Source organism: Leucopleurus acutus (assembly GCF_964270905.1).
Source record: "Leucopleurus acutus genome assembly, chromosome: 20".
Lineage (NCBI taxonomy): Eukaryota > Metazoa > Chordata > Mammalia > Artiodactyla > Delphinidae > Leucopleurus > Leucopleurus acutus.
The window spans coordinates 18,528,722-18,542,744 of record NC_139162.1 but is presented as its reverse complement, the minus strand read 5'-3'; the positions used below and the strand labels follow the sequence as shown (position 1 = coordinate 18,542,744).

The 14,023-nt window shown below is 37.5% G+C and overlaps 1 protein-coding gene across 2 annotated transcripts in view; it reads left to right on the top strand.

The window, feature by feature from the left end:
* NFATC3 (nuclear factor of activated T cells 3) overlaps positions 1 to 14,023 on the top strand; it is a 131,246-nt gene that overhangs the window by 69,159 nt on the left and 48,064 nt on the right. For both annotated transcript variants that reach the window (XM_082862882.1, XM_082862883.1), the window contains exon 4: positions 10,503 to 10,702. In XM_082862882.1, coding sequence (XP_082719008.1) covers positions 10,503 to 10,702 — 200 coding nt within the window. The remainder of the gene's footprint in view (positions 1 to 10,502; positions 10,703 to 14,023) is intronic.

Here is a 14,023-nt window from a genome sequence, read left to right as displayed (position 1 = left end):
CCACAATGAGAAGCCTTCGCACGGCAACGAAGAGTAGCCCCCTCTCTCCGCAACTAGAGAAAGCCCGTGCACAGCAACAAAGACCCAGTGCAGCCAAAAATAAATAAATAAATAAAATAAAATTTTAAAAAAAGCAATTCAGTTATAAATGGGCACAAGACATGAACAGACATTTTGCCAAGGAGGAGATAAGATGGCAAATAAGCATGTGAAAAGATTTTCCACATTATTAGCCATTAGAAAAATGCAAATTAAAACCACAATGAGATATCACTATATGCCTTATAGAACAGTTAAATAAAAAAATAGTGATAGGGCTTCCCTGGTGGCGCAGTGGTTGAGAGTCCGCCTGCCGATGCAGGGGACATGGGTTCGTGCCCCAGTCCGGGAAGATCCCACATGCCGTGGAGCGGCTGGGCCCGTGAACCGTGGCCACTGAGCCTGTGTGTCGGAGCCTGTGCTCCGCAATGGGAGAGGCCACAACAGTGAGAGGGCCACGTACAGGAAAAAAAAATAGTGATAATACTAAATGCTGGCAAGGATGCCAAGAAACTTTATCCCACCTAAACTGCTGTTACGAATATAAAATGGTACAACCACTCCGCAAGATAGTTTGTCAGGTTCTTAAAAAACTAAACTTGCATTTACCAGATGACCCAGGAATCACATTTGGCATTTATTGCAGAAAAATAAAAACTTGTTCACACAATAACCTTTAAGGTTCATAGTGGTGTCATTTCTCTTAGTCAAAAATTAGAAACAAGCCAAATGGAAGAAGAGTTAAACAAACTGGTATATCCATACAATGCACTAGCTACCATTCAGCAATAAAAAGGAACAAACTGTTGATACACACAAGTTCTAAGGTTCTCCATGGAACTATGCTGAGTGGAAAAAAAGGCAATCTCAAATGGTTACATACTGTGATTCCATTTATATATATAACATTCTCAAAACGGCAGAGCTACAGAGATGACACTAGATTAGCGGTTGCCAGGGAACAGGAACTGGTTGAAGACTGTGAATGTAAATGGGTAGCACAAGAGAGTTCCTTTGTGGTAATGGAAGAGTTCTGGATCATGACTGTTATGGTGGTTACTTGAATCTACATATGGGATAAAATTGCATAAAATTACATACATATTTTATTATACAGCGATAAGTTTTATGAAGGAATAAATATTTTGAGTCTTATCCGAAAAGTTACTGAAAGTTAAAATGGAGATTGTAGTATTTTTTTCCATAACTAGACTTTGTATTTCATTATATGCCAAGATTCATTTCCAGGTGATGATTTTTTGTATGATGTTGTTATATGTATATTTTCAGTTTGAAGCAATTTATGGAAATTTAATTTTGTATTTTTATTATCTCTACATTGTGTTGTCATGTGTCTAATATATTCAGATCCGCTCCCTCCAAGTAATGTAGCAGAACTGATAATAGAACTCCTCTTATTGAAGCTGCTTTAGTCTGTCGTATACCTTCAGGCTTTAACCCTCCAGCTTTAGTTAAATTAAGCAGGCACAGACCTTTGCTATGGAAACGTACAGAAACATAACAAACAACTTGGCTTACTTTCTTCTACAAAGCAGAAGGTGACCTGAAGAGAAGTATCCTGATACTAGATGAAAGATTTTAGAGAATAGTGTTAACAGTAGCAATAATTTGTTGCCTATAACATTGGCAGCAAATGGGATGGGATGGAATGATAGTCTAATTAATTTATTTGATGTTCTTTTAAAGTCCTTGAGTTGCAAAGGAGAAGCCCTATTTTTCTTATGCTGTAGTATATATGCTTGGAGCAGATGTTGGCTGAAATACGTGTTATGAAATATATTCTCTTTGAAATCTTATCTGCCTGATTACCTTCCCCCATCACTGGCTCATTTTACTATCAAAGTATAAAGGACAGGTGGCTTATGTCTTTGCCAAGCTGGTATTAATATGAGTCATCTAATATGACTGGGATACTTTGGAATATAGTACTTACTGGTATGTTATTTGATATTTGGGTAACTTAATAGATAGCAATAAAGTTTTTAGTTTGTATTTTCTATTTTAGATTTTACTACTTCATTTTAAACAGCTACTTTAGTGGTTATAATTCTTATTTAAATAATTCTGTTGACTAACCTCGTGTTATTTTGTTCCACCAAATTGTACTCTCTCATTCCAAAATTCATTCATTCAGCAGTGATTAAATGCCCATAACGTGGTAGGTACTATACTAGGCTCTGGAGATAACAAGAATGACACTGTCCCCCTCACAGTACTTTGAGGCAAGTGGTAAAGTTGTTGGTACTTCTTCCTCCACTACAAGAACAGTTGGTTCCATAGAATAATTTGTTCAATGTAGGATTAAACATGAAAGAGCAACAATAAGGATAGCAGAAAGGATGATTAGCCATGAGTTCGGAGTAGTTCCTTAATCTTTCTTAGCTTCAGATTCTTCATCTATAAACTGGAAAAAATGGCATGTACTCCACAAGAGTTTTAGAATTACATAAACTAATTTAGTTAAAGTATATCACCACTCTCTACTGTTACTTTTTCACCTCTGTGTCCAAATTTGTATGACTCTCATTCTACATTATCACTTAACCCATCTGCCTCCATACAAACCAAAAGGGAAAAGTGACTGAACCATATTTGTGTGCATATGCATACATACGCCCACACTGTTACTATTTCTTCTTTAGTTATTGATTTATTTAGGCTTTATTTTTTTTTTACTGTAATCATGTTGGCATTTTATTTTTTATGGAATATTTTCCATTCAATTCAAGCTTTAACATTTATTAACTTGTTTATACCAAAATATGTAAAAAGAAATCACAACTGAAATATTGATAGATTTCTTAAATACACAAACAGTTAAATATTTACAGAAAACTGCAATTTCCAGTTAAATATACTAGGTTAAACACATGTGTTTACCTTCATTAGACATTAAACAGTTACAACTCAAGCTTGTTGGTTGGAGAGAAAGAACCAATAATTAAGAAGCACAAATCATTTTATACTAAAGAACCTTGGAAAGGCTCAGGGGGTTGAGGCACTGGTGTCTCTGAAAGTGGGATGTGAGGTGAGGCCGAAAACAAATATTGTTGAAGGTCTACAAAAGAAGCAGTTAAACTTCCCAGATTTTTCTCCCTTCTGTGGTATAATGAAGTGATAACCACTGGCTTACCTTGGGAGAATTCTGGAGATTTATTCTTTAGAGGGAATGAAATAGAAGTTCTAGGTTCTAGAATAACTGAAAGCAGGGCTTGAGGGATCTGTACAGAAAATGGGATGGGGATGAAAGGGGAGGCATAATGAAAGTCTGTGTACTGAATAGGGAGAGCTTTGACTCCTCTTAACACCCAAAACGCTTGCAGTGGGTTTATGTTCCCTAGACAGGAGACTGGAGGATTTATTTTAGGCAAACTGATACCAGTCTGCCTCTTGACTTGCAAATCTTCTAAGGCTAGTGGTTCTCAACCCTATCAGACCCAACCCCACTCTTTTAAAATTTTAAACAAATATTTTATAATACTTTATTTACCTGAAATGGAAATTCAAGGACAATATAATCAGCCTACACATATAATTTTAGAAATACCAATATAATGCTTTTATTATTAAGAGGAAATAAATTTAGAAAACGGTTATAAACAAATTATAACAAAAAGTTATATTTCAAAATGAAAAGGCTTGGTAATGACTATAGAGAAAACAATGAAATAATTAGATACTTGTACCTACAGCATCACTATATCACACTTGCACATAGGCAAGTGTGTTGATCAGCAACCTAAATTCCACGAGTGGCATTACTAGCAATGACATGATTTTCTGAAATGATCAACTCTTGCTAAAGTTTACCTCGGGAATTCCCTGGTGGTCCAGTGGTTAAGACTCTGTGCTTGCAGTGCAGGAGGTGCGGGTGCGATCCCTGGTCGGGGAGCTAAGATTCCACATGCCGCGCAGCGCAGCCAAAATAAATAAATAAATAAAGTTTACCTCAGTTTACATGGCAGTTGCATTCATGAAAAATTCATGTGTGTTAAAACTGCGATTTGGGTGGTATTTATACATACTAAGGAGTTGGATTCCAAGTTCGTAAACGTTTCTGTATACACGAATATATATGATGGGACGTTCTGAAGTTCTGTGCAACATAGGCTAGTTCCTCTCTTTGAAGAACAATGATTATCTCGTGCATTGATAGGAGTTTGAATTTCTGGCCCCTTTCCATTAAATACCTATATGCACCTCACTCATCATGTTGCCATACTCATTCATTTATAAATTGACTGAGCCTGTTTTGGGGCAACAATGGCAGAGTAGTTAAGATAGAGAGTATACTGGCACTCTCATCATTTTACGCTGCTGCTCAGGGAGCTACAAATCACAGTGATGCAGTTAAAACTCAGTAGTGTTTAAAGTGCTATGAGTACTGAAACTTTTACAGTGCATACTCATGTCATCATGATGTCATCATTCTACTCATCATGTCAAAACAAACAGAAAGAGGATTTCAGTCATCCTTTTAAAGCACAGTAGACTGTATTTTGTTATTGTGCAATAACGCTGTGGCTGGGCTAAAAGAATGTATGTATTATATGGCCTCACATTTCCATCTAGATGTCTCACTGTTACCTTGAATACCCCATGACTAACATTGAAAACATTATCTTCTTCCAAACCTGTTCTAAATCAGTGACTTCTTCATTTCTTTATTTGCTAGTGATACCATCATTCTCTTGAGTACTGAAGCTCAGAACTTCTAATTTCTTTGTTCCCTTCTCTTTATTATTCTATACGTAGCCAGTTACAAAAAATCTCTTTAGGATCTCACGAGAAAGACTTATTACATTAATCCTCCTTCATTTCTATTTATGTTCTCACTTCTACCCTTGTTTAAACTTTGAGTACACATGATTTTAGTGCTTCAGCCTCTTAGCTGGTTTCCATGATTTCGTCTTTTCTCTCCTTCACAGGACCTTAATTGCTTTTTATCATGTGCTTCCCTATATTATTATTATTAATAAATTTCTGCCTTTTAAGGTCTTCACTAATTCCTTAAAATTTAATACATGCCACTTTGTTCTTTTTTTTTATTGTCACCTATATAATACTGGCTGAAGCAGTGACATTTGGTGTAGATATTTCCATAATGGATCCTCAATAAAAAGAAGGAGGGGTGGAGTGGTGAACAAGACAAAGTTTCTGTATTTTGGGAACTTATGTGGTAATAAGGAAAACAGATATAAACAAATGTATAAAATACTTTTTTTAAATTAATTAATTAGTTTATTTATTTATTTTTGGCTCCATTGGGTCTTCATTGCTGCCTACAGGCTTTCTCTAGTTGTGGAGAGCGGGGGCTACTGTTCGTTGCGGCGCACGGGCTTCTCATTGCGGTGGCTTCTCTTGTTGTGGAGCACGGGCTCTAGGCGTGCGGGCTTCAGTAGGTGTGGCATGCAGGCTCAGTAGTTGTGGCTCGCGGGCTGTAGAATGCAGACTGAGTAGTTGTGGCGCACAGGCTTAGTAGCTCCGCGGCATGTGGGATCTTCCCGGACCAGGGCTCAAACCCGTGTCCCATGCATTGGCAGGCGGATTCTTAACCACTGTGCCACCAGGGAAGTCCCTAAAATACTTTTAATAGTGATAAATACTATGAAAAATAATAAAACAGGATAAAGGGATAGAAATGTGATGTTTTAGATAGGGTGGTTTTCTCTGAGAAGTTGACCTTTGAGTGTAGAGCTGAAGGAGTGAGGTAATATGAAGATCAGAGGGAAGAATATTCCAGAGGGACAAAATATTAAGTGTGAAGGCCCTGAGGTTAGGAATGAGCTTGAGTGGTTCATGCAATAAGGCCAAGGTGGCCAGAGCAGACTGTGGAAGGGAGAGAGTAGGAGAAGGTAAGGCAACAAGTTAGCCAGGGCCCAGATCACACAGGACTTGTAAATCATCATAGGGCATTTGAATTTAGTTCTGAGTATGGAAGGAAGCCATTAGAGAGTTCTGAGCAGGGGTGTAAAGTTATCTGGTTAATATTACAAGGTTGTTCTGACTCTTGGACAGAGAATAGGCTATCAGGGAGCAAGAGTAAGAACAGGGAGAGCAGTTATAAGACTATTGCAATGGTCCAGGCTTTATTTGCTTCTCTGTAAAGGCACAGGGCTGAAAATCATCCTGGGTAAATTATTTTATCTGATAATAGGCAAAAGACTTCATGTCCTTTCCTGGGTAGAGGAGGATAATCAATAAATTATGATGTTGCTTGGTTACAAACTCCACCGTAAAGCCAGGGATGAGCAAGCAGGAGGGAGTAAAGCAGTCACCTGAAGGACAACATAATCAAATAAAACTCCTACATATTTGAAACTCTGACTAGATTCCATACTTAGAATCTGGATGCAAACTAATAGCTAACATTTGTTAGGTACATGCCAGACACTGTACTAGGCACTCTATACTTGCTATCATGTGTCAGGATACTTTACAAAACCGTAGTGCAGAAACAGAAGAGAATTTCTTTTAAGGTTATTAGGTAGCTCATAAAATCTCAGGTTTGGAAGCTATGTGGCCTAGAACAGTGTACAGCCACCCTACCCAGTTTTGCTTTAGTGAAAACATCACTGACACTGTGACTCACAACCCCAGCTTGCAGGGACAGTGCTTAGGACTGGGTGGGCATCAGAAACTCCACCACTACTGTCTTGAAGAGCTGGGCACTCCACTGTGCTTACCAAAAAATTGACTTTAGGCAGTCTATGTTATCATATTGCTCCCTTGCTGGTTCAATGGAATAAAACAGCCATAGAGCACATCTTCCTCCCAGAGGTATTTGGGGCCAAAAGTAGGAGTGGGGATTGCTGAGCAAGATCTGTCTGAAATTTGTAAGATCTCCACCAAGTGCACGTAAGCCACCATCTCAAAGCAGAGGAATCTGACTAAAACTGCAGTAAAGCTGATACAGCTTAAGAACTGTGACCTGACCAAAAAAAAAAAAAAATAGCATGCCTCTTTCTGAAGGTAAATACTTGCTACTTCAGTTCCTAGAGTTCTTCTATACAAAATGGCTAGTATATGTTAAACTATACATACACACACAAGAAAGTGTGAACCACAGCTAAGAGAAAACACTCAATAGAAGCTGGCCCAAAGATGGCCTAAATCTAACTCTGTGTCTGGGTTGGAGTTATCAGAAAGAGACTTTAACATAACAATGATGAAAATGCTAAATTATCTAGTAGAAAAGGTGGGCTAAATATGTGAAGAGATGAAGGAATTTCAATAGAGACATGGAAAAAATTTTTTTAATCAAAAGGATAATGATAAGGACAAAGACACAAGAAGAGAAAACTACAGACTAATATCCGTAAAGAATATAAGCACAAAAATCCTCAACAAAAAGCTAGCAAACCAAATCCAACAGCACATTAAAAGGATTATACAGCATGACCAAGTGGGATTTACCTCAGAAATGCAGGTGATTCAACATATGAAAATCAATTGTTGTAATATGCCATACTAATAGAATGAAGGCATAAAAACCACATGATCATCTCAATTGACACAGAAAAGGCATTTGACAAAATTTAACAGCATATCATTTAAAAAAAAAAAAACAGCAAACTAAGGAAAGTGGGAAAGTCCTTAACATGATCAAGGTCATTTATTAAAAGCCCACATCTAATAACATCATACTTAATGGTAAAAGACTGAAAGCTTTTCCCCTAAGATCAGGAGCAAGACAAGGATGCTTGCTTTTGCCTCTGCTATTCAACATTTGTGCTGGAAGTTCTAGCCAGAGCTGTTAGGCAATAAAAAGAAATAAAAGACATCCAAATTGGAAAGGAAGAGGTAAAGTTATCTCTATTAACAGATGACATGCTCACATACTTTAAAAATCCCAAATAATCCCCAAGAAAGCTGCTAGAGCTAATAAATGAGTTTACGAAATTTCAGGGTAGGAGATCAACACATACTTACCGATTGTGTTTCTGTGTATCAGTGATCAACAACCGTAAGAGGACATTAAGAAAGCAGTTTTCATTTACAATAGCATCTAAAAGTATTAAATACTTAGGATTTAATTTAACCGAGGAGGTATAAGGACTTGTATGCTGAAAACTGTAAAATATTTCTGAAAGAAATAAAACTAAATGGAAATATATAAAGTGAAAATAAAATCCAAATATACATGAAACAAAAATAAATAGAAAGACATTCCATGTTCATGGAGAGGAGACTTAATTAACATTGTTAAGATATCAATACTGCCCAAAGCAGTCTACAGATTTAATGCAATACTTACCCAAATTCCAACAACCCTTTTTGCAGAATGGAAAAGCATATCCTCAAATTCATAATGGGGACTTCCCTGGTGGCGCAGTGGTTAAGAATCTGCCTACCAATGTAGGGAGCAGGGTTTGAGCCCTGGTCCAGGGAGATCCCACGTGCTGCAGAGCAACTAATCCCATGTGCCACAACTACTGAGCCCATGTGCCACAACTGCTGAAGCCTGTACGCCTAGAGCCCATGCTCTCTAACAAGAGAAGCCACTGCAATGAGAAGCCTGCACATCACAACAAAGAGTAGCCGCTGCTCGCCACAACTAGAGAAAGCCCGCGCACAGCAACGGAGACCCAACGCAACCATGAGTAAATAAATAAATAAATAACTTTATTTAAAAAAAAATTCATATGGAATTGCAAGGGGCTTCAAATAGCTGAAACAATCCTGAAAAAGAAGAGTAAAGTTGGAGGACCCCCTTTCCCTGACTTGTAACATACTACAAAGCTACAGTATTTTAAACAGTATGATACTGGCATAAAGACAGACCAATGAAATAGAATAGAAAGCCCAGAAATAAGCCCTAACATATATGATCAATTCATTTTTGATAGGGTTCCAAAACCATTCAGTAGGAGAAATGACAGTCTTTTCAACAAATGGTGTTGGGAAAATTAGATATCCCCATGCAAAATAATGTAGTTGGATCCTTACCTTACATTATATACAAAAATTAACTAAATATGGATCAAAGACCTAAAACTATAAAATTCTTAGAAGAAAACATGAGAAAAATCTTCTCAACATTGGATTTGGTAATGGTTTCTTAAGTATGACACCTAAAGCACAGGCAACAAAACAAACAAAATAAATTAGATTCCATCAAAATTTTAAAACTTTTGTGCATCAAAGGACACAACCAAGAAAGTGAAAAGACAGCCTGCAGAATGGGAGATGATATTTGCAAATCACATAATTGCAAGGGATTAATATTCAGAATATATAAAGAACTTGTACAACTCAGCATCAAAACTAATATAAATGCACACCCATATGTACTCCCAAAGAATGTTGAATTTTTTTGTTTAAGCAGGCACTTAACTTGGTTGGAGTCAACCTGTAAAACCTGTCTCCCTGTGGTTGGTGGTAGCTTATAATCTCATTTCAGTTATTTTAGCCTTAGGCTGCTTGGATCTATCCTGTTCTTGAATGGTTTACAGGTCAGCCAAAGGATTGGGCGGAGTCTATATATATATAAAATTTGGAGCTCCTCCTCTCTGGCTGTCTCTTTTCTGGGATTTGCCTCTTTCTTTCCAGAGGTTGTGACAGACTGTCTGTCCTTGGTTCTTCAAGCCCTTCAGACTGTAGGTTTCTTTGGTAGTTTTAGTCTCACTGTAAGGCCTGGACTGTGGCTTTCCCTCAGGTTAAAAGCCTTAAAAACAGGAAACACACCTTTTGTTATTCTCTTCTTACATGTGTCAGTTTGTTTCCAGTATCTGCTTACTTTGGTGTTCTGTCCGTCCTTTCAAGGTGGGTCCAGTGGGTGCTACTCAGCCATCAGACTGGACATAGGAGTCTCCCTAAGTGCTTTAGGCTCTGTTTCTTTTAACTGCCTGCTTTCTTGTGGCCGCTGTTTTTACCTCCAGCACCTCCTGGTCATCACCCTTATTAATCCTGTGTAGCCATCTTAACCTCAACAGTAGTGAAGGGTACCAAAGAAAGTCAAGTAGCCTAGCTTGTTAAGTCAGTTGAAATATTAACTTGGAAACATGCAATAGGATTTTTCAGATCCTTTCTGCTAAAAGTGTCTCTGATTTTAGCAGCCCGTTAGAGGACCTTCCCACATACCCTGATCTTTAAGTCTGGTCTGGATGGTTAATGTTGCCTGGAGCACAGAATCAACATTTCTTTTGTATTCTCCACAGCACTCTACCAAGGCTTTTCAAAATTTAGGTTGATCTAGATTTTAATCCAGAAAAACTCCTTCATCCCTTTGTAATATATTGCAGCATTTTATAACTCTTAAAATATTTCTGTGATTTAGAGGGCTATTCATTTATTACTTGTTTTTATTATTATCTTTTTTGAAATAACATTTTATGTATCAGTAGTATATGGTATAAATATAATAGACTTAACATTGTAAGCATATTGTAAAATGCATGGATAATGAATTGTATTTTTCTGTGTTTGCTCTTCCAAATTAGCTCCTGGGCTATAGTGAAAAGCCGGTAAATCTACAGATGTTTATTGGAACAGCAGATGATCGATATTTACGGCCTCATGCATTTTACCAGGTGCATCGGATCACTGGGAAGACAGTTGCTACTGCAAGCCAAGAGATAATAATTGCCAGCACAAAGGTTCTGGAAATTCCACTTCTTCCTGAAAACAATATGTCAGCCAGGTATCTTGAAACATATCCCAAAATGGACTGTTCTTTCTTTTTCTAAAATAACTTTGAAGAAAAGTATATTTATTTTTATAGTACAAAAATAAGTCATTGTTCTAAATTAACTGAATAACATTATGTAAATAATTATAGTATATTTGCTAAGGTTGGTACCACATTTCCATAAAGAAAATTCAATTCAGCAAAAGTTTATGACCATGTAGTACCAGCCAAGCATCATGCTAGGTGATAGAGACAAAAGTATATGGACTTTTTTTCAAGTAGCTCACAGTCTAATAGGGTAGACAATAAGTAAACAATTGCAGTAAAATTATGATTGTTAAGTTTCCTTGAGGAAAACTTCAACTCTGCTTCCAGGTGTCCCATTTCACCCATTTCCAAATAAAATGAGGTGGCCAGCTTCTGAATGAGAATGCAGTAGAGTTTTGTTCACGTGGATTAGTTAGGAATATATATAGTACCTGTAACAGAAACCTGAAATGCAGTGGCTTAAACAGCTAGAGGTTTAATTTTTTATTCCGTAAAATAAATATACACATAGGCATCTTAGGGCTAGCACAGTGGTTCCATAAGTCATTGGGGCCCCAAGCTCCTTCTGTTTTTTCTTCTCTGCTATTATTAGCATGTGGTTTCCATCCACAAGATTGCCTCATGATCCACAATAGCTACTGGAGCTCTAGCCATCATAACTGTAATCCTGGAAGGAATAGGAAGAACGGGTAAGAGGAAGGGTAAGAGAGAACTTCCATCTGAGTCAGACCTCTTTACAGAGCTTTTCCCAGAAACTTATCCAACACCTTTACTACATCTCATTGATCATCCTTGTATATAAGGAAGACCTGGGTATGTTTTTTTTTTTACCTGAGTGCATTGCCACCGCTAACAAGATGGGGGTCTGTTACTAAGAAAAACAGAAAAAAAGAATATTTAGTAGGCAACTGTTATTCTGCCACAACCAGGTATGTGAAACTTACAGTGAAGTTTGTTAGAGAAATTGGTTCAAACTATAATATAGGTCTTTCTTGAGATGGCAATGATATCTGTCCCAGGTTATTACAAGAATAGTCCTATTAAAATCAGATTTCAGTCTCGAGTTCTTCTCTTTTAAATTTATATTTAAATAACTTTTTAGGTAAACTGAATATACCCCTGAGGACATAGTAACTTATAACATAATTGTACTATTATAAAATAAGAATTGCCTCTTATCTACTTATCTCCAGAAAAGACAAGTTAATATTGATTTAAATAAAACCTTATCTTTGCCTGCTTTGTTCAAAGGAACAGTACTCGAGAACTCAACTCCACTAAGTCATTACACGGGCTACAATAGAGTTTTTTCATGGCAGAGGTAGACAGCTAGTTGATAATCTCTACTCTTAAATTTCTGTGTTCTGTAATAATTAAAAAAAGAACTTTGGATTCTCAGCCAATCCTTTGTTCAGGTACTTGAGCAAAACACTTAAGAAAAAATTGAAAAAAAAAAAAAGAAAGAAAAACATTGACTCTAGACATCCTATTTGACCAATCTTCAAATAAGGTGAGGTAGCCAGCCTCTAAATGAGGATGCAAGAAGGCTTCCTCTCTTTTACTCTAGGAGCTTACTTTTTTTTTTTTTTTGGCCTCGCCATGTGGTTTGTGGGATTTTAGTTCCCTGACCAGGGATCAAACCTGGGCCCTCGGCAGTGAAAGCACAGTGTCCTAACCACTGGACCACCAGGGAATTCCCTAGGATCGTACTTTTTCATCTAGCATCAAAAGCAATATGAATATACTATTATTCAGCTGCAGAGGGGAATTTGAAACTCAACTTTGAACTATCTTTTTCTAAGAACTCATAAAATTGATTCTTAGGTGACAGTTTGCAGACCATGTTTCCATTGATTCCTCTGGATAGTTCAAGCAGTAGACTTGAATCAAGTAAATAGAAATCGCCAGAAGCTTATAACTTAACGGACTGTTAAAAAGATTTTATCTCTTAAGTTGGTCATTATTACACACACACACACACACACAGTCTTTTCAGGTTAAAGGAGAAAAGTTGGTATTTGATGACACAGTAGATTTTGTTTTACCAGACAAGGAGAGACCTACAAAAGCTTTATCATCTTTACTTTTTTAAAAAAATATTTATTTATTTATTTGGCTGCGCAGGGTGTTAGTTGTGGCACGCGGGATCTTTGTTGTGGCATGTGCGGCATGCAAACTCTTCGTTGAGGCAGTGGGACGCTTGGTTGTGGCATGTGGGATCTAGTTCCCTGACCAGGGATCAAACCTGGGCCCCCTGCATTGGGAGTGTGGAGTCTTAACCACTGGACCACAAGGGAAGTCCCTATCATCTTTACTTTTTGCCTCAGCTTCCCAAAGTTCATGATCAAGCTCAATTATAGTAATTATAGTAGTTCATATAACCCTAGATTTGGGATATATTTATCTCCTCTTTCTTCTATTCAAAAATATTTTCTATTTCTTTCTTCTTGACCTTATTTGTATTTATGTTGTAAAATGCCTCATATCCTTTTTAAAAATAATGTATAAATCAATAAATTAAAGAAAACAGAGTACGTGAGTTTCTAAGACATTCTCTCAAGAACTTGGGAAAGCCTTACCTACAGAATAGTGTGAACAAATCAGAGCAGTAGGATCTGAATGTATCTTCCTCCTCCTTTTCACATGGAACAGAGGTGGTAGTCAAGATTCATGTTCCCTTCTCCAGCCAGAGCTGGCATATACTGCCTGCCTGGATCAGACCAGAAAGAACAAAGCTGTAAAAATACCATTATTACTAGTAGCAAGCAGCTTAGCCCCCTTACCCCACCCTGCTCTGCCATACACACACCTGAAGCTTCTCTGGCTCTCTGTCCACTCTGAACTGTTAGATTGGGGAACAGGAATTCTATAGGAACCAAGGTTTGTGACAACAACATTCTGTGTGTCCAAGAAAGGGTTGAGTAAGGAGCAACTAGGAAGTTACCCAAATCTAAGAAACCTTTTCTAAGTACCTTAGATAACAGGGCAGCTAATACTGAATGAGCCTGTTTTATCCAGGAACTAATTACTAGGATAAACTGTAGTGACTGAATGTAATATAGTTTCAGGTAGTGGTAGATTTAAAAATTGCGAATGATAAGACCGTTGTTCAAAATAATTTATGCACAAGTGAGTTGTAGGTATGTATTAAAAGGCTCTAGTGGGGACTTCCCTGGTGGTCCACGCTAGAAGCGTATGACTCCACGCTTCCACTGCAAGGGGCATGGGTTCAATCCCTGGTCAGGGAACTAGGATCCTGCATGCCACGTGGCATGGCCAAAAAAA